Source organism: Astyanax mexicanus, chromosome 1 (genome assembly GCF_023375975.1).
Source record: "Astyanax mexicanus isolate ESR-SI-001 chromosome 1, AstMex3_surface, whole genome shotgun sequence".
NCBI classification, from domain to species: Eukaryota; Metazoa; Chordata; class Actinopteri; order Characiformes; family Acestrorhamphidae; genus Astyanax; species Astyanax mexicanus.
The window spans coordinates 65,635,115-65,656,376 of NC_064408.1; the positions used below are offsets into that span (position 1 = coordinate 65,635,115).

The following is a 21,262-nucleotide window of genomic DNA, read 5'->3' on the forward strand; positions in this document are numbered from 1 at the left end:
GTAACTGTGCTGCTTGTTGCCTAGCACACTGTACTCACCACAGTCGTGTACAATATCAGGAGTAGACACAGTCGTCCAAACCAGAGATAAGTCATGTTCAACACCTCTCCCCAGTCTCTGCTTCTGACTGTACCCTTCCTCTTTTGGCTGATGAGAAAGGCTTGTGTGTCTGTAAGTCTGGGGTGGAGGAGATGCTAAAAGCACCTAGTGGTGGGGCCTCTGTGCTCTCACTGCTACTATAGACACACCTACAGGTGATAGGCTCCTCCTGTCACACCTATGTATACTGTCCCTATACCATTCCTACCCTTACCTGCCTGTGCTCTAGTTTCTCTCCGATCACGTCTGGCCTGGATCACTTGTCAGTCTGTCAGTATCTGTGCTGTGTGAACTTTTTCTGACTGTGTTTTTGAAACTGTAGTTAAGAAGGTGTGAACTGAGCTGCATATTTTGTTGATTTGGGTAGAGAAGCTGGGTGCTGAACTTGAATGCCACACTTGTCACTCCTTCTACAGTATAAATTAAAAAAGAAGAAAAGTTGAAGTGTGACCAATCGGATCTGTATATCTGTCTGTCCGTATTTCTGTCTATCTATCCATCTACATTTTAAAAGTGTTTGTAGGATTTGTGAGTAAACTGGAAAGTGTTGGGATGAGTGTTACTTGGAGTAAATTTATTTTATTGGATTTAACAATTGAAAAACATGCATGGGACTAACATTTTGTAGATTGTATTGGTGTAACAGTACAGAAAATTAATGGTTCGGTTAAATACTTAAAACCAGGGTTCTCTCCAACTGTCATCATGAGAGGCTCCATCTTTTGAATCTTGTTGGAACAAACAAACAATGAGCCTGATTGTGGTGCTTTATTAAGAACAAAAACAACAGCATTACTTTTACGGATTAAAGTACAATAATATTTTTTTCTAAGAATATTACTGGATGCATTTCAGCGTTTGAGTTCTTTCTAAGAATTATCAGCATTAGAAAATTAAGAGCGAGAGAGAGACAGAGAGACAGACAGATGGCACGAGTGAACGAAAGAGAGCAAGCGAGAGAAAGAGAGTGAGCCAGAGAGACAGACAGATGGCATGAGCGAAAGAGAGGGAGGGAGGGAGTGAGAGAGAGACAGACAGATGGCGTGAGTGAAAGAGAGAGAGACACAATACGAGCACATAACCCTGCGTTCACACTGAAAGGAGACAGCATTAATTTCCTATGGCAGAAGTATGAACATTTGTCAAAAGGCTCATCTCCAGAATTCTGAAACATAGCACTTTTAGCCGATGCTCCCAACAGGCTTACAATGCTAGTGATAGGGGCTTAGTGTTTCCCATGCAAAGCAATCACTATTTTTACATTATTAACAAGCTCAAAGTAGCTTCAAAATTGGTAAAATTCTAAGCGTCCTGACATTTAAAACAAGGCACTGAGAACTTTAAAAGTGCAAGTACTTTATAAAAAACATCCTGAAATTAAGTTACTGATGATCCATGACAACGTGTGAAACATGAAAACGAGTACAAACTTTTGTCCGATAGGCCACCTCCTACTTTAACGTTCTACCCACTCACAATCTTATTCTGGGGCCTCTGATGGAGACATTGTGACCCTAAATAAGTAAAGATTAATGAATAGAAGTGTTACACTTCACAGACTGTTCTGTGCTGCAATACTGTCCCAGTATTCAACTGTTAAACCAATCAGATTTACCTAAATACAATACTGTTATTTTAAAATAAACAAACAGAACAATGAAGGAAAAACTGTTAAGTGCAGAAGTGTGTTTTATTGAAAGTATGCGTACATACTGTATTTAAAGAAGCACTGGCTTCTAGCAGTCAGAATTCTGTCTGGAATGTAAATGAGTGAAAAACTTTACCTGTTTGACTTGCAGTGTCATTGTTCAACTTAAATGTAAAGGGCTTGTTTAAAATAATGTAAATCGTGCACAGTATTGTAGATCACAACGAAGCTACAGAGAAAGATAAAAGTCGACCAGTTTTCATATTTTAGATACATTTCTTTGTGCACATGTCTTTGTTTTTTATTCTAGTTTTTAATCTGTAAAATTCACTTTCATGAATAGACTTTAGTCCTAAAATATGAATTTGGTTTTTGAAAGACAGAACAGAGCATTTGTGTGTCTTCTTTGATGGAGAAGTATTTGGTTGCCATTGTGAGTGAACAGGTGCTGCCAGTCATGTCTTTATGTCTTGTCTACTCTTCTAAAAATGTTCTAAGCTGGTTTATAGTGGCCTGGTGCTCGTTTTACCTTGTTGTTACAATATATGTGGTTTTTCTAGTATGGTATCGAGGCTGTTCCTGCTATTACACAAGTTTAAATATCTAAAATATAAATGCTGGGGTGCTGGTCATTGGACACTTGATTACAGACCACTGTTTTGTGTCTTGGATGACACTGTTTACAGTCTGGGTCCAGAACTCCAATAAATAAGCTATGGATGACAGAGATGGACAAACTACTTAAAATGGAATAACAAATAAATACTTAAAAGGTCAAGGGAATGGAGGATAAATCTTTGCTACTGAAACACATAACATTTCAAAACAAGGTTTTAAGTGATCAGAATATGAAACAAAACATGTGCTGTTGGCCTTGGAAGACTACACTAATTTAATATATTTTAAGCACCAGTACTATCCATAAGGATAGTGACAACAAAAACTGCACATAAATGTGTTCAAACCATTAAAATATCTTGCCCTGGCATCATGCACTGAAGGAAACTACACTTTGAAATCACATTATTTAAATACTTTGAAAAATGAAATGAATATCATTGAAAATGAATAATATGTGTTGCATTAGCACACATCATGCTGAATCTAGTGAAATTTAAAAGTTTAAAAAAGCTGTTCCTATTTAAAAGCATTATATATTTTTACTTCATTATACTATATTTTTCAGTGATCTCAGTTAGCACTACACAGATGTTTGTTAAGAAGATAAGAAGACATACTGAACACATTTTGCAGACAGACAAAACAGATTAATAGTTGATGTTCAGAGTAGTCTACACACACGTGTTTATCATATATAAATATAGACCTTTCAGTTTCCTTGGCAGATTTTTATTTTAAATGCCAATGTTTTTTATATATTTTTTTACTGCCTAATACTGCCTATTGCAGCACACTCTTAAAAAGCACACTTATCTTAAAAGCTAAAAATATATTAAAATTATATTTTTGTTGCTTTTAGTGCCCAATAATGCATTTTCCAAATATTTTGAGCTTATTTATTAAGTGTGTCTTTTTGGAAAAAAAACTGAACCTGAACTTTTTTTTGTGATCAATTGTTTGTAAACTGAACTTTTTTCATTCAAGGACAAACCTCAGTTTTCAATTCTAGGGCAGCTTAATAAATAGGTTTAATAAATCATAATGTATAAAAGTACATCTTAAATATTTCATTAAATTATTTAAATGAAATACTTTTTTTTTTCATTGTAATCCAGAGGAGCTCCATTGATCGTTTTTTAATTGTTCCATAAACAAATACATTTAATGTTGACGTCTGCTTAACTGACTCCTTATTCCTTTTGACTGGATTGAAATGTGTGGCATATGGTGAATTAAGTTAATTTTATTATTTATTGCTTTGAAGGATAAGTAAATACAATACCCATCAACCAAATGATTTCTAAATGAATGACAGTAAAAAAAGAATAATATATATATATATATATATATATATATATATATATATATATATATATATATATATATATATATATATATATATATATATATATATATATATATATATATATTTGTGATAAAGAAAAGGACAAGCAGTGCTATTTACAAAACATATCACAAATATCACAACATAAATTACATACTCTGTTTTACACTTCTTGTCTGGAAGACCATTATAAATGTACACTTTCCCCCTTTTCCCTTAAAATAAACAAACTGAATATATCTCAAACCATTTATGCTGCAAAACAATTCATTTGGGCAGTGCCAACACACTTGCTATGGTAGTTTGAATATTGTATAAACAAATAACTATGTAATACCCAAAAATAGCATTGTTTAAAAAGATTTAGTATAACACCTCACAGAATTAAAGCTATACATCTTAATTGCAAAAGTACACTATGGTACAGTAATTAAAAAAAGAGTATTTATACAATATTACAGATTAACCTTTTTAAAACCCATAAAAAAGGTATTTTTCTGACCATCTGAAGTATTTCTCCAAAATCTACAAAACCTCTAATCCACACCTGACAAACACTGACTAGACTTTTATACAGGGCTCATGGCTACTGAACCTGTTAATATAGAACCTCTAGGAACTTCTTGTCTCTCTATCGGTCTCTGACGGAACCCTCCACAGGAGTAATTTTATTTGTTTGTTTCATTGCTTGTTCACTCGTCACAAGTACAACTCCCTCATGGTTTATTCCCCCGGTTTCTCTCTGCAGTGTATGTACTTTCAGTGGCTGTAATTGTGCTTGACCTGCTTGACTTCCTACTAGCACCTGACCTGCATTCTCCACTAGAGTCATCCTATCTCGCTCGCTCTCGTTCACCAACACAACCTCTCCATGATTTAGACCTTGGAGGCCCATTTGGAATGTTCCCCCTGACTGTCGCTGTGTTGGAGAAAGTTGCCCCTGCAACATAATGAAGTTCTGTGCTGGTGAAACGTTCTGAATGAGACTTTGATTAAGTCCATTCATTCTCTCCCCTAAAACCACATGTCCTGGCCCGGCTGCATTCTCCATGATGACTAGCTGCTCACCATTGATTAGAGTTCCATTGTTCAGGCCAGATGAATGTCCAACCACTGCACTGGTAAGACCAGCTGTTTGTCCAACTACTGAATGACCATTAGTCACTACTATACCCTCTGACCCAGTTTCTCCAGAGAAGGAACCCTGATGCCTCCAGCCAAGACTTGTTTGGCGCTGGACAGATTTACTCTTAGGTGCACTTTGATTGATGATGACACTCTTTTCTGAATCTCCATTAAGCACTAGGTGTTGATGAGCACTTAGGTTTCCCTCTGCATTATAACCTTGTTGAAGAATTAGCCCTTCAGCTCCTCCCATTCCATTGACGAGAAACATGCCTTGACCTAATCCTGCTGAGTCCCGTCTTGTCAGAAGAACAGTGCTGGGAACCTGCTCGACCATGTAGTACACAGGTTCCTGAACCACTAGCATGTGGTCTTGCTTGGATGTGTTTTCACTCACCAACACGGTGGCTGGTGGTGATTCAGCAATTATTTCTGAAGAGGTTTTCACCAGGTGACTAGAGCTTGAACCATCTGTAGATCTTTCACTGCTAATGTGCATTGTCATGTCAGTGCTTGCGCTGCTCTCTGTAATTGTTTTTGAGAGCACAGGCTCTCTAAACACGTTGACCTGGGCGGCGTTGCACAAACTGGTTTCTGTAATGACTTTAGACTCCGCAGGTTCTAGTTCAGGGCATGTGAATCCACAGATCTGCGCCAGGGTGGTGAATTTTGGCCCCAGGTCATTCAAGAACTCCAAGTCTTCAGACGTCTCGAAAAGGTCCTCAGAGTTTACTGAAGTAGCAGAAGATCCCTGCCCCTCATAATTATAAAATAGCATAGCTTCCTTTTGAGGTGCATGTACCATTTCACATCTGGCTCTCTGTAATAATAATTCAAAAATCATATTAAAACCTGTACTGTTATACATTGCTGTAAGTGTGGTGGTCAAATACGTTTAGTATTTGTTCTGGAGTAGAACTTTAGTTCTGGAGTAGAACTGAAACCAATATGAAGATGATGTTCAAATCAACACCACACATTTAATGAAGATGCAGCTTAGCTTACCTCATAGCTATGTGTGTGTATGTGTGAGAGAGTTTGCCTGTGTGTGTGTGTTTTGGTATGTTGCAAAGTGGTTCTATGCATCAGAATGTTCAACAAGAATCTCAGTTAATTTTTTAGCTTCAGTTCTGAATATGATGTCTAAAAATCTGATTTAAGAAAAAAATCAGAATTATACTGCAGTATTTCCACATTTTAATTCACTCACCTCTGTAAAATATTTCCCTAAAAACTCATCAGACAAGGCCATGTCATCTTCTAAATACTGAGCGTTGTCTTCTCTTGAAGTATCGTACATCATCCCTGTCGCACCAGCCTGCTGATAATTACAGTCCAGGGCCTTGGAGTTGTGTACAGCCATGCTTGCCTGGACATTGGCTGCTTCAGCCTTTAATACTGAGATCGGGACACTCAGCAGAGGAACCTCCTGCAAACAGATACAAACACAGATATCTAAGAGATACATTGTCTACACTTAAACAGCAAAATGCTCATATTCAGTGATATACATAATACTTTATAAGCCTGAAATAACCTATACAGATGGTGCTTTTTGCAAAATAAAAATTGAACACGTATTTTACCCGGTCCTCTCCTCGTCCTTCGGTGTGATAGGGAATTAAGTATTCTTTTGTGTCAAATGGGATGTCAGCAAAATATTTTGGTAAACCACCTCCTCCACCAGCATTTCCACAGGAGCAGCTCAACAGTAGCCCAAGCACCACTTAAAACACAAACAAACATCAATATTAGAGATTGTTCCAGGCATATTTCTTATATATTTCACCTGTTGTTTTTTATCTGGGCTTTGGAATTTAAAAAATGTTTAATAGAAACTGAAGAGAATCTGTCTCACTACCAAGTTGCGTCCTGACCAAATATTTTGAGGTCAGGTGTTTAGGAAAGCCATTAATACCAATATGGCCAAATGCCTAATGTTATTTTTTTTTTTTTTATCTCATATGCATATTTTGACTGTGCTAATTTTAGAAGAAAAAAAATACTAAAGAATCATTATAAGAATACTGTGCCTTCTGTCCTTCTTAATTCGTTTGTCTATTCATTATATTTGTATTGTCACTGTCTAATGGCAAATAAATATCTCCATTTTTGTAAATTTTGTATTTTTTACATACCTTTAACACACAAAAAATGTCCAATACAATTTTTAAAAAATACCCTAAAATAAACTTTTTCATTGACTTTCAATGAAAGTTAGGAAGGTTTTATCTTTCTCCTTTAAAGTTGCATTTGATGAAAATGTGCATGATCTAGAGTTTCTAATGGTTTATTCACCTTCATAATTTAACACAACAAGTGTGACAGCTTACGCTTTACCTCAGCTAAATGTGAGTGAAATTAATAGTATTAATTGCTGAACATTAAGCAAGTATCTTCAGTCACTTAAAAAAATAAAACAATACGAAAACTGTGATGTCACTAATATCAATGTTTCTTAAAGGGCGAATTATCCCAGGGGGACAGGGAGTTCTGGCACATGTTTAAGTAGTTTGGAAATGCCCAAATAATAAAACAATCTTTAAACCTTTAAGAAAATTGTGTTATTAAACCATTTAATATTAAGTTTTGAACTTACAAAGGAGAGCCAGGAATCCTAGAAGCAGGACACCAATACCTAGTGCACCAAATGAGGCTGTGGCAGCAGCTTTAACAGCCGCAGGATTTCCTGCCTCTACAAGGCCGCACGTTCCTCCCTCTGAGCAGGTGCACACCACTATTTGGAGGACTTGTTTGTCTGGACAGGCCAAACCCTGCTGATCTTTGATTTCCATTGTGACCTTGTAGGAACCAGGCCACAAGGTTTGCTGTGGCAGCAGTACAGCTGATGAACCTGAGAACATTAAGAATCAATAAGAGATTTTGATTGGTGATTACTTGTGGTTTTATGTACATAACCCCCACTATATGATGTCATTTTCTAGATGTGAGGTGTATCTCTGAAATTTGCAGCCAGTATTGTGAAAGCATGAAACTCACCGCTTGTCCTGTTGACCAGCCACTTCCCTTGTGTCTCCTCTGGGATCACAAGGAACTGTAGTGGAGCACCATTGGGATGTGCATCTGGATCCACTGCTGTCACGTTCACTGCTGGAGTATCACTACACACATTCTGCACTTTGCTGAGCAGTGTAGGACAGTTATCATTGACGTCTTCTACCTGCAGTGCTATGGTTCCTGTTGCAGTCTGAGCGGGAAGATCTAGGAAAGAAAATCTATGTGTCATATTTATAAATCTTAAAAGTAAGTGGTCTGTCACAAATATTCTGTTTGTAGGAATGTAGTGTTATAATTCATATTTTACCATCTGTTATGCAGAGGATTTTGGCGTAATAGGTTCCATTAACAACATGCGGTGACTCTCTGTCTGGCATCTTGTTCAGTTTGATCTCAGCTGTATTTTCATCAATGGATAGCCAGTTTCCAGGGTCATGGCCTTTAGCATATCTAAAAATAATAAGTGGGTTCAAAAAAATGGTGGTGAACGGTAAATTAGGCCCAGTGTTGGTTTAAACAAATGTGTAAACTTTATTAATTTTAATAAAAATGTAAAAATGTTTTTAGTAAAAATGCTGGAAACCTTAAAATCTTAGGACACTTACCTGACATTTGCTGCCTGTTTGCCTGTGTCACCATCCATAGCAGGGAAAGTAGCAATAACTTTTGGAATGGAGCTGCTTTTAGGGTTCTCTGAAATAGACACAATTTTTGGATTTGGTCCATATTTGGGTCCATCTGGCCTGTTGTTCACGTTCACCTTTAACAAGTATGTTTTGCCATTTTTCACAACTGTGTAGATGCCAGGTCTCACTGGTTGCCCTCCTGAAACAACTGTGCCAGGACGTCCAGCTCCGCCTGCTCCACCACCTGTGCCTGTCCCGGCACCTGTGCCTGTCCCGGCACCTGTACCAGAACCTGTTCCTCCTCCAGCACCCACTCCAGCCCCTGTTCCAGCACCAGCGGCGCCCCCAGACCCCGCCCCAGCTGCGTCTCCCGGAGGGGCTTTGTTTTCCAAAGCGACATTTAAATTTAGATTAGACACTGTCTCAAAGTCAACAGGCTAAAGAACAGGGAAAAACAAAAAAAAAAACATCACAGTTAGCTCAAGTTGCCAGTGAAAAAAATATATAATAATATGTAGTGCAGACTTTTCACACTCCAAAGGCCAACTGACCATTCCTTCATATGGTATATACAGTAAGTAAGTAAGTGTGTAGAAGAGTGACCCTGGCTATGGACTGACCTTGACTAGGTACAGCACTCCCTCATTTGTATTTTCATCTGTTTTAATCTTGAAATATCCTTCTTCATTTCCCGACACAATCTCAAATACCGCCAGCCAGTTGTCTGTCCTTACTTCATCCTTATCAAAGGCCTGGACACGCAAGACTTCAATATCTGCCACATTCTCATCCACAGACACTGCATACTTAAGAAGAGAAATATCAAATGTTAAAACTGAAAACTAAAAAACACATACACATATTTGCTTAGTATTAAGGGGAATGCATATTTATATTTTTTATGAAGCTAGTGAGAAAACTGATTAAAAGCTTCATAAGAGCTTCCTTATGATGATAAAACATAAATATATGTACACAGTGAAGGCAGAAAGTGTTGAAATTGTAATAAAAAGTGGGTTTAAAGAAGAAATTTCTTTCTAAGAGTGGTGATGAATGGTAAATAAGGCCCAGTATTGGTTTAAATGAAGATATAAACCTAATTTATTTCCAATTTTTTTGCTTAAATAATTTTAGAAAATAATTGCAATTACATGCTTTCTTATATACATGTTTATTTCCTGTATACTTATTGAAATAACACAAAAACTGAATTTATATAATTTCACACAAAACTAAAACTAAACCTCTTTTACAAATTGTTCCAGAAGAAAACTGACCTGGCAGAGATGTTTAGGGCACCCCCCCTTCGATGATCACTAACAGGTGTGCTCATTCCTGGTCCTGGAGACCTACCACCTTGGAGGTTTCAGATCTAACACTCCTGAGTCTGGAATGTTCACATGTCCCTTAATTAAAGGCCTGAATTACATGTATCAGGTTTGAGATTAAGGGCGGAGGTAAACTATGCAGGGTGGTAAATCTCCAGGATCAGGAATGATTTAATTTCCCTGCTCAGGCCAGTCCACCACATCTCTTTTAAAGCTTGTGCACCTGCTAGCTAAAACAGGTATTATATAGAAACAATGCTAACACATGGACAGAAAAGGAGAGAGAGGCTGAAATCCGTACAAAGCAGGATTAAAGAATTAAAAGCAGAAATGATAAAGAGTATATAGGATGATTCACCTCATCTTTCTCCAGGGTAGGTACATTGTCATTAATGTCCAGGACGTGGATCTTTACTGTAGTTGTTGCTGAATTGCCACCAGCATCTCCACCCATATCAGAGGCTTTTACAGTTAAAGTGAAGGTGTCTGTCGCCTGAACGTATAAAGGCATGATGTTTAAACAGTTATAAACACAACTAAACACATTCATAATCATTTGATGTTACCAATTAAATCTCGGTATGACAGTAGAAGCAGTGAAGTGATTAGATAATTAGATTATTATAGATAAACACCTCTCTATCCAGCGATGAGTCCTTTACTGTAATGAATCCAGAGTCCTTATCAATGGCAAAGTATTGCTTGCCACTAGGTTCCTGTTTCATTATGCTGTAAGCAATTTTGGAGTGAGGAGTGTTTTTCTCATCAGCATCCGTAGCAATGATTTGAGTCACGAATGTCCCTGGGGGTTAAAAAAAAAAAAAAAAAAAACTGACCAAAAAAAAAGACCAAAACAAGATGAACTATTGTTAAAACTGTTTTTTTTTATCTCTTCAAAGCTTTAATCCTTTTTATTCGGCTAAAATATGCAGATGGTGTTAAACATAAGTCAAACAATTATAAACATAGAGAGAGATATGTAAGCCTTATTAACAAAATCAACAAAATCTAAATCAGTTGCTGTGTCTTTCAGTAGTATGTTTCCATTTTCAAAGTAACCATATACACAGCTGTGAAAAAGTATTTGCCCCCTAGAGATTTCTATTATTTCTATTTTTCTACTGCTTTTTTATCATACATAATTTTTTTAAAATTAACAAACACCTTTTAATATGTATAATAGGATACTTATATTTATTACAGGAAAACATCTATCCAAACCAAACTAGCCCTATGTCAAACAAAATATTTGCAGCCTAAACTTAATAAAGTGGTTAATAACTGGCTTTAATCAAGCTTTAGCGATAACTGACAATGAGTCTTTTACATCTCTGTGAAGGAATTTTGGCTCACTCTTATTTACAAAATTGTTTTAATTTAGACACACTGGGTTTTTGAGCATGAACAGCCTATTCAAGCATCTTAATCAGACCACTGTAGGCATTTGACTTTGACTTAGCCATTCAGAGGTTGACTTGCTGGTGTGATTCATTAATAAATGAAATCTGCTTTTTTTGTGATTTTTATTTTTACTCAGGTTATCTTTGTCTGATGTTAAAGTTAGTTTGATAATCTGAAAAATTTAAATATTACAAAACCTCAAAAAAAAAGAAAAAAATAAATCTCTAAGAGCACAAATACTTTTTCAAGGCACTGTACTTTTCAGCACGTAGTTCTAGAGATTTAGGGGAATGGAATTATATAACGATATAGCTTTGTACAACAGACACTATTATTATTATTATTTCATATTTCAGATGTATATTAAAGGGATGTTGAAAGATCAAGCATCAAAGCCACAACTGATCTAAACACCATGGCTCTGTTTCAAGTGTGTAAATGTTTGTAACCGCAGATCAGACTAACCTGCAGGACTGCCTTCGTAAACATTTGCTGGCTCTGGTTTAATGAACTCAGGCGGGTTGTCATTTTGGTCGACCACAACAAAGGGTAAGCTTATAGCTTCCTCAGCAATGGTGTTATTCTTATACCACGCAACACCAACAAGCTGCAGAGAAAGAGATTCATGTTATTATTCAGTGTACAGTAGATGTGCCTGGATATGACAGCATATTAATGCATACAAATAAGATCCTGGATAAAACATGTGTTATTTGGTTTAGTTGACAAGTTGTGTAAACTCAGCATTTGAAGACATTAAACATTAAATTGAAGATAAACCTTAAAATAGGTTATGCAGCAATATGACCTATTTTAGAACTCATGTTACTAATTCTGTGAGGTGCCCAAATTTCCTTATATTTTTCATGTCAGTGTCAGAGTAACTGTGTATTAGAATTGGCTAAAAGTTTTGTTTTCATGTTTGATTAACCACAGATGCTGTTTACTTATGTATTTAAATAAATACAAAATGTTTTAAACTTTGAAACTTTTAAATAGGACTCACTTAATATTTTTTACTTTTTAACATAATTTAAATTTGCCATTTGTCCTTTACATTGTGTATTATTATGAAAAGACCAACATAAATTATGCAAAATAAGCTTTAACTTTGACTGAAAATTATTGTTTTTTTCCTGTAAAATTTGTGTTACCCAAACTATTACAGTTAACCTATGTTTAAATGAGCAAATTATGTATAAAATAATGTATAGAAAATATACATGTATGTGTGCATGTGTGTGTGCTGTTCTTACATCATACTTAGGTATTTTCTCTCTGTCCAGAATGTCTGTAATCTGGACCCTTCCTGTGTTCTCCTCCACCACAAATAAGTTATAGGGAGGCTCATCAGCTCCAGCACCCTTCAGGCTGTAGCGCAGGTTACCACCCAGATCTGAGCCGATCTGAGACAGATTCCATTAACAGTATGTAAGTGTGGAGAGCATCATGAATCAAGTGTGAACATGAAAGTGATATACATTGAAAAAATTCAACTGTATGGAAAAAGGAGCTGAAATCAATTTCAACTACTAAAAGGTTCACCAATTCCCTTATAAGTTAGCAGAATTAGCAAAATTAGCCAGATGGGGCATTTCTTCTATTATATATATTTTTTACATATCCGTATGCCCTGACATGATAAGTCTTGCACAACAAGGTATGTTTTTTATATTTTAAAGTTTTTAAAACTCCCTTTGGCCAATGAAGGTGTTGATGTGACATTTGATTTATGTGCCACCACATTGTAATGTTATAAATTATAAACAAAATTTTTTATCAATTTGTGTTTTTATGCAGTTTTTGCTTGGTCAGCAAACCAACCTGGGCAGCCAGGATGAAATTTGCAGCTCTTCACAGCAGGCACACAGCCAGTAGGTTGTGGGAGGTTGAAGCATTCAGATATTGTTTTTTTCCCCTTATTTTCTTATTTTTTTGCTTACATTTAGATATTCAATATTAAAAGCTTAACCCTTAAGTAGAAGAAGAACTGTGATTAACCCTTTCAGACATGTACAAGCCAATGAAAAGGTTTACCAGCCAATAAAACAGTAGCTTGCCAACAGTAACCTTAGCTAAGAAGAAAATGTAGGGGGATTATTTTTCTATATTTTAGCAAATTTAAAACACTTTATTTTATCAAGTTAAATTGACGGTTTAATCATGATTTGTGAAGTAAAAAGGTCAGTATCAGTTATAAAACTAACAATGTTAAACACAGGCTTTCAATGCAATGGACGTAAAAAAAATATTATATAAAATATTACATACGAAAACATTTGGGATTGTACTGTATTAAATTTTATATTTGAATACTGATTCGTGTTTTGTGTGGATTACAAAAAAGAACATTCCTAACATTAATTGGAAATAATTCAGGTCTGAAAGGTTTAATGAATAAAAAACACCAGAATACCATTTTTTTCAGAAATCTCAGGAGACTGGTATATTAATACATCAGATGTAAAACAAAGTATTTAAAACCTGTGCTACGTTTTACATCTGTATGTTAACCATTCTGCCACAGCTGCCTTACCTGGGCGATGAAATCGTGTTTGGTGTAATCCACATTCTCTAGAAGCCTTTTTGCAGGGAGAACCCACTCCCTTTTTTTACGATGGTTCTTGGAGGACTCCTTGCAGTGCGCTGTATCAACCAGGAGCTGAGAGAACATGAAAAAAGTGACAACAGCTCAGTCAGTACCTTCTTAACGTTCTAGATCAATACTGAAATCCAAATATATGGATATACACTGATTTAAAACAGATAGAATGTGGAATGCATATAAGTCCAAGCATCGCCAGCTTGGAGTTGTAGTCCTTATTTTTTGAACTTTGCAATAACAGAGTCTGAATACCTGAACTACTGCACTCACAAAGGTCAAGGATTCTGAAGGATTAATAAAGTTAATGCATTTCATGTGGATCTGTGTAATTTGTTGTTTCTCTAGTGTACAGTCATCCTAGACACCCATCAGCAATTACCTAACATGATAATTTCCTCTGACAGCCAACAAAAAAAGGCAGGTAATAAAACTAGATTTGAGAAATGCATACATTGGTGACCTAAAGTAATAAGCAATCAGAAAAGCCAATAGAAAACAGAATCATTAATAAAACAGCAGTATGATTTTTTTTTTAAATGCAAAGTTAAGTTCACTGAATAGTTTAGAAAAATATAGAAAGTTTTCTTTGATTTGCTCTAAAGCTCAAGAATCATACAATCAAATGCAAAAGTAAAAATAAGACAACAAATCATCTAAAGGAAAGAACTTACATTTATTTGATTTTGTGTAAATATAACATGTTTAAAAAAATGATTTAAAATGAAAAAAAAAAAACTGTAATTTTGTAACTGTCAGTTTCCCAGACAGAGATAGAGCCGTTTCATAAACTACATTTTCCTTTAATAGAAAATCTCAATTAAAAGCCGTGTAGTCCAAGACTAGGTGTAAACTCTGTCTAAAAAACTGCCCCATAATGTTTATTTTATCCCAATATGTTGAGTTAAGGTAATAAACAGTAACTTTGCATTGTAAAACATTCTCAGTAGAGGATATGAAGTTATTTATGTTTAGAACATCAAAAAAACAGGTTTAAGTTGACCAAATATATGAGACAAAAAAAAAACCTTTTTAGCTTTCAGTATGATATATATTTCTATTGATTTATTCATCATGGCAAAAAGGTAATATACATTATAAAGCATATCTGCCAGATTCAAATGATGTCATAATTTGGAATTGGAATATCACCTTTTTGTGCAACAGAAACAATGTAGTATGTATAAAGCATTTACTAAATCCGTTGATCTCAAAACCTGTCTAGTTATTCTTGATTGGAGCTTTTACTGGATGAAAAGACTGTAAGCGTCTACGCCAGCAAGACCATAAGTATTACTGTTGCGTGAATAGAGTCCACATCCTCCTATCTGTAACAGTCATTTAATATCTCATAAAGTTATGGGGGCTGTGTTTCCGTCTGTGGTGGTGGTTTTGAATGTGTTCCAAAAAATCCTAATTTGCATATAAGAAAGTAAAAATGAGAGAATGACACGCAGCCACATGACAGAGTAAAACTCCCACATTCCCACAAACCCTATTCTATTCCAGTTCTGATACAGGATTTTTACACTTTTACAGTAAGGGTACATTAAACAGTGCTTACAACAGAATGTCTCTAATTATAACAAATTATTAACTGACACGAGTAAAGACATTATTAATTATTAAAATTTTATTATTATTTACATATAAATTTACATATTATTTACATATATTTACATTTAAAGTATAGTGCTCACCAGCACTGCTGTTGCGATATGAACCCTCCACTCACTTACAAATGTGTGCGAGTGTTAATCTACCTAACCATCTTTACTGGATTCGGCCAAGTTCGTGATGCACACTATAGTGTGAATGTACAGTGGCACAAAGAAGTATGTACCTAGGGGTGTGCCACATCGTATCCTACACAATAATATCACCAACATTTTTGAATATTGATATTGACATTCTGGATCATTGCCTTCTGTTACAAATTTAATAGAAATATATATATATATATATATATATATATATATATATATATATATATAATATCTCAGTTAGGGGTGTTCCATATCATATCGTATGCAATAATGAAATTTAATTTTCTTTTTTCAGCAGTAGTGTATTCTTGAATTTTTATATTCAATGTTTTGTCATATCACTATGAGTATCATTATTGCGAAAATTCCATGAAATATCGTAATATTCTTTTAGGGTTATATATCTGTGATGGGCAGTGCTGCACCGCGGGCTGCCAGCAGGGGGACTGGTAGAAATGGTAGAGTGGGATCCCAAATCTCCAACTCCCAGAATCCCCGGCGGTGATTAGTGTCAACCAGCTGCACATGTGCACTACCCTATTTAAACCTCAGTCAAACCAGACCTCAATGTTGCACCTTCACAGAGGGGTGACCGGTACTAGAGGGTATAAGAAAAGAAAAGAAAAGAAAAGAAAAGAAAAGAGAATAAAATAAAAGGTGATCTCAAAAAAGGAAAGTGATCACAGCAAGCATCACAAAAAGAAAATAAAAGAAAAAAAAAAAAAGGTGGTCTCAAAATAAGGAAAGAGATCTGAAAAGAAAGCCACACAGAAAGAAAATAAAATAAAAGAAAAGAAAATATCTTGAAAGAGAGCATAAAGAGAGGACTGAGCGGTGCTCAGCCAGTTCTAAGTTTGGTTGTGTTTTAGTTTGGTTTATTTGAAGTTTAAAGCTGTCTTTTGTTGGTACAAGCCATTTTGTGGCATTTCCTTTGTTCTGTTTCCCGCCTTTTTTTCCACACCTCTTGTTGGGGATTTTTTCCCACTCATTCTCCAGTCTCCTTGGAGAAACATTCACCTAAGCACAACACATTTAAAATTATTATCCCAATCCATAACTAGAACTAAATAATACAAAATAGAATTATATCCTTATAAGTATATAAATATATATAAATATATATCCTTTTATATATTCATATCTGCTCTGCACTTGGATCCCACACCTACCCCAACCGTAACAATATCCTTTAGAATTTCATGTTTTTCTGCATAGATTTGTAGTAAAATGGATCATATCTTCATCCAAGACAAAAGTGTTGGCCAATATAATGTGCCTGAAATAATTATATAAAAATATACATGATCTTACAGGTCTTTAATTAAAACACTTATTCAACACTCAAAGTACTCAAAGTACCCTTGGAATCTAAGGCTGGTGGCCCCCCTCTCTCAGCAATAATCTCAACTACACACTTCCTGTAGCTGTGGGTCAGACCAGTACATCATTTAGTTGGACTTGTATACCATTCTTCCTGCCAAAACTGCTATTGCTCTTATAGAATTTGATATTTGTGCTCTGACTACTGTTTTGGGTCATTGTCCTGTGGCATCACCCTATTTCTATAGACAGTCTCACAATATACTGTAGAATGTTTTGATACTATTAATGATTGTAGGCTGGCCCGGCCCTGATGCAGCAAAGCAGGCCCAAATCAGGAATGTTCCACCGTACTTTCAATTAAGATGATGTTTTCATGGTAATGTGCAGTGCTGATTTTTTCCAGATGTGGTGTAGCAGGACACTCTGCTAATTAAAGTTTTTTTTTTACGAACTGTAGACTCATGTACACAGATGTTAGCCTGTACCAATGACACCTTTGTATCTGTCACTTTGCATTGTTTCTTTCCTCATTGATGACTCTGTTGTGCTCTTGGGGTCATTTTGACTGTGCACCTACTTTTTGAAAGAGTATCCAGGGTTCTAAATTGTCTCCATTTGTAGATTTGTAGTTTCAGTCTTAATCACGCTTTGAGAATTTATTTTGCCTAACAAATACCGATCTGGTCAAAACTTATAAATAATAAAATAAGTAGGGAGCCTGTTCTGTCAGTGTGTGGATATTCCTCTTTAATTCATCAACAGATGTTTTAATGTCACCTTAGCCCTATTCAGACAGGATTAGTTGCTCAGGGGGTTCTGGGGTAATTTTCTCTTTTATGTGGGATCCTCTGTGATTTAATCCTGTTTATTCCACGTATGTGTTTTTTTCAGACGTCCTCCGAGAAAATTACAGGCTGAATTATTTACTGTTTTTTGCTGAATTTTAGTCCCGTCCGGACTCACATCTCTGTTTCATCACCTCGCATTAAATAAAACAGCTATTTGTCCACTACCTCGCACCGTAATTATACTTTGGGCACAAGTTTCCACGGAGAGCCACATAACCACAACAGCTAGTGGAAATGGACACAGCTCACAAACGCATTTCTATACGGACTCCCACACTTGTCTCTTCTCTGCTCCGGTGCCCTTTAGAGCGCTTAGATGTTGCCATCGCGTGACAATGCGATGTCATGTGACCAAGAAAGCCAAAAAACTCACTGGTCCTCATGTTTTTTTTTTAAATTGTAGTTCAGATGGAAGAGTTTTATCACTGAGTAGAAGTGTGAAATATTTTTTACAGACGTCTCCATGAGAATCTAATCCCGTCTGGATAGGGCTTTTGACAAGCTTTCTTTTATTTTACTTGCTTAAATGAAATTTAATGACTCATGTACACATATCTCATATACACATATATTTTCCATTGGCATACTCTTATGTGGTTTAGTTAAGTACATGGCCTCTTTACTAGGGGTCACTAGTAGACGTACCGCGTTCTGGGTCCAGACCCAGACGTTTTCCAATGCGGACCCAAACCGAAAAACTACTGAAAAGGATATAATTCTGACAGCATTTTTTTAAAGCGCCGGAACTTCTCTTGTCTTTACGGTTGTATGTGCTTTGCAAGCACAGTAAACTCACAGACAAATTACGTGTGTTCTAAGATCACCAAACGCTCTCCTCTGCCAATCATATCTGTGCAGATTCGGGAGCGCGGAGCCACACAGGCGAAGCACGCAGTGAGAATCAGCAGTTGGAGAATAAAGTGGAAAAGGTTATAGTACACAATCATAACAAAATTTTCCTTTAACTGGACCGTACTGAATTCTAATTAAATAGCCCTGCTCTACACAATTTTTGGCTTTAGAGCAAATAAAATTGTGGCAGTAAATTGACTTTGCATTACAGTGATCCCATCCGCACACAGGTTCAACCCATCAGTATGTGGCAAGACAGTACGGCACTGAAAAAAAACCTTTCACTTTACAAGATTTAAATGTCATAAGTGGTTACAAAACAGTAAACTGTGTCACATCAACATGTAAAAAAGAAATTTTACACATTTCCAGTTCCCATCTTTAGATAGGACCCCCCAACACTTGTTTTAGTGTCACTAGTGCAGCAAGGCAGGTTAAAAGCCAGATGTAACCACATCATTTTAAACCGCCTCTAATCCAACATTACTGGACAGCTGGTCACACTTGCAGGAGGACACTATTTGTGTGTTACTGCTTGTCATATAACAATCATCCTGTTGAACACAAGTAAGGTAAGGCGTAAAAGCTCCCACTGTCACTGAAAACGCCCTGTAACTTGTTGTTTCTGTTGGTAGAAGTTGCATTGAACAGCATGTAAATGGTCATTTAAACTATATAAAAGTCATTTTAGGAACAAAACCATATCTCAATTTTTGTTGTTTTTAAATTTGTCTTAATAATTTAAAAGGCTAGCTGTTCTTTTAATGACAAAACTGATCCAAAATGATACGGAGTTAAGTTCATCTGAGGTTTTTTTCTTATTTTTTCTCAGGTTATTATTGTTGAGATGCAAACTATTGTTTTAATGGGCACATTAAGCATATATCTATTTGTGAAACATCTTCATTTGTTAAAAAAATTATTAAAAAGAAATGCTAAAATTGTATACGTTAGAACAGTGACCCAGAAATTGTAGGTTTCAACATTACACTAGCCATAAACTCCTTCGCCTTTTGAATTCATGCCAAGTCTCCAATCTAATTGACACACACATTTTTCTTAATGTCACTGAAAAAGTTTGTTACAGAAACAGCATCATTTTCATCATATTGGTTTGTTAGACCATATCCACAAAAAAATAAACTTTTACCTTTTTAGTTGCATTAGCAGCTATTGGATAAAACGTTAAACGATAAAAAGTGTTTACAGCTTTAAGCAAGACAAAGTAGCAGTCAAGATAATCATTATTTGCAATTATACAGTGCCTCCAGCATCAAGAGTAGATTTTTTTTTACTTATAAACATTGGTACTCTTTACACTTACCTTTACAGCAAGGAGGAGCAGCAGAGCCCTGCTAACTGAAGAGCGGGTAATCATTTTGCATCAGTGTGTACAGAAAGACAAGAGAGAGCAATCATATCTGAAAACCCTCTCAGATCATGTTTATATGTATCTAGGAAGCATTTGAGTTAGCCATACCCACTTGAGGAGTGGCAATCTATTAGTGGGTATGAAACTTCTTTGGAACTTATGACATATGAGGAAGAGGTGAGACAGAGAGAGAGAGAGAGAGGCTATTTATTCGTACATTTGTGCAGGTGTGTGTATGTGTTTCTGTCTATTTGTTTATCTGTTTATTTATTTATCTGTTTATTTTAGTAGTAATGTGTATGGTATTAATTTCTCTAGAGCTTTATCAGGATTATACTGATAGCAATATTAACCTGGGCAGTATCTGGTATTTCCTAGTGGATCACATTCCGTTTGCAGTGGCTGCCAGAAGCCAATCAAATGCAGTTGCACCTATGTATATACAGTAGTAGCAATTCATACTAGACAAAGAATTATTGTAATTGTTTACATAAAATTAATTCATACATATGATACAGGAGCAGTCAAACGTTTGGACACACCTTTTAGTACTTTAGCATTACTTAGAAGACAGCTTTGTAGGCTTTGTGTTGGCTGGATTTTCTCAGTTAGTTTTATAAGGTAGAGTTCCCTGGAATGGCTTTCAGTTAACAGCTGTGCTGAACTTAATTACTTTAATTACTTTAATTTCTTGTCTCTTAATGTGTTTGAGAGCATCAAAAGTTGTGAAGAGGTAGATTTGGTGAATACAGTGAATAGCTCTATTTGAGTAATGTTCTAATCCGTATTATGACAATAACTACTCAACAAGTAAAGAAAATATTACTTAAGGAAATGAAAGCCAGTCAAGGACTTTAACAGTATCCCCGGGTTCAATCACAAAGACCATCAAAAATGTAATGGTGAAACTGGCTCTCATCAGGACCGCCCCAGGAAAGGGAGACCAAGAGTTTTCTCTGTTGCACAGGAAAAGTTCACCAGCCTCAGAAACTCCAAGTTAACAGTAACCCAGACAGACAGTAGCTGCTGTACCTTGACATCAGCTGTGGTAAAAGTTACCTATAGGCGCTTTTTTTACATTTTAAGATTGGTAGAGACTGTTTTAAGCATCGTCTACAGTCTTAGGGACAGGACGGCTTGTCCTGATCATGTTGCCCATTATTTTATATGTTTTTCACTTGTAAATTACTTTACAGGCAGTCTAAATTCTAACTTAAAAAAATAAATATGATTAACAAAAGGCATTGCTTCAGCTGTATGTGTGTAGTTATATTATTATGTTAGAATT

At 35.8% G+C, this 21,262-nt stretch overlaps 1 protein-coding gene across 1 annotated transcript in view; it reads right to left on the reverse strand.

The window, feature by feature from the left end:
• Nucleotides 1-20,020, reverse strand: part of LOC103034413 (uncharacterized) — a 35,879-nt gene extending 15,859 nt beyond the window's left edge. Inside the window, exons 1-15 of the mRNA XM_049472967.1 lie at nt 19,927-20,020; nt 13,748-13,873; nt 12,468-12,617; nt 11,677-11,818; nt 10,446-10,612; nt 10,169-10,303; nt 9,103-9,288; nt 8,462-8,919; nt 8,164-8,306; nt 7,839-8,060; nt 7,438-7,692; nt 6,425-6,564; nt 6,049-6,267; nt 4,360-5,658; nt 39-194 (exon numbers count right to left, since the gene is read on the reverse strand). Coding sequence (XP_049328924.1) covers nt 39-194; nt 4,360-5,658; nt 6,049-6,267; nt 6,425-6,564; nt 7,438-7,692; nt 7,839-8,060; nt 8,164-8,306; nt 8,462-8,919; nt 9,103-9,288; nt 10,169-10,303; nt 10,446-10,612; nt 11,677-11,818; nt 12,468-12,617; nt 13,748-13,873; nt 19,927-19,980 — 3,852 coding nt within the window. The 5' untranslated portion in view covers nt 19,981-20,020. The remainder of the gene's footprint in view (nt 1-38; nt 195-4,359; nt 5,659-6,048; nt 6,268-6,424; nt 6,565-7,437; nt 7,693-7,838; nt 8,061-8,163; nt 8,307-8,461; nt 8,920-9,102; nt 9,289-10,168; nt 10,304-10,445; nt 10,613-11,676; nt 11,819-12,467; nt 12,618-13,747; nt 13,874-19,926) is intronic.
• Nucleotides 20,021-21,262: the final 1,242 nt, after the last annotated feature.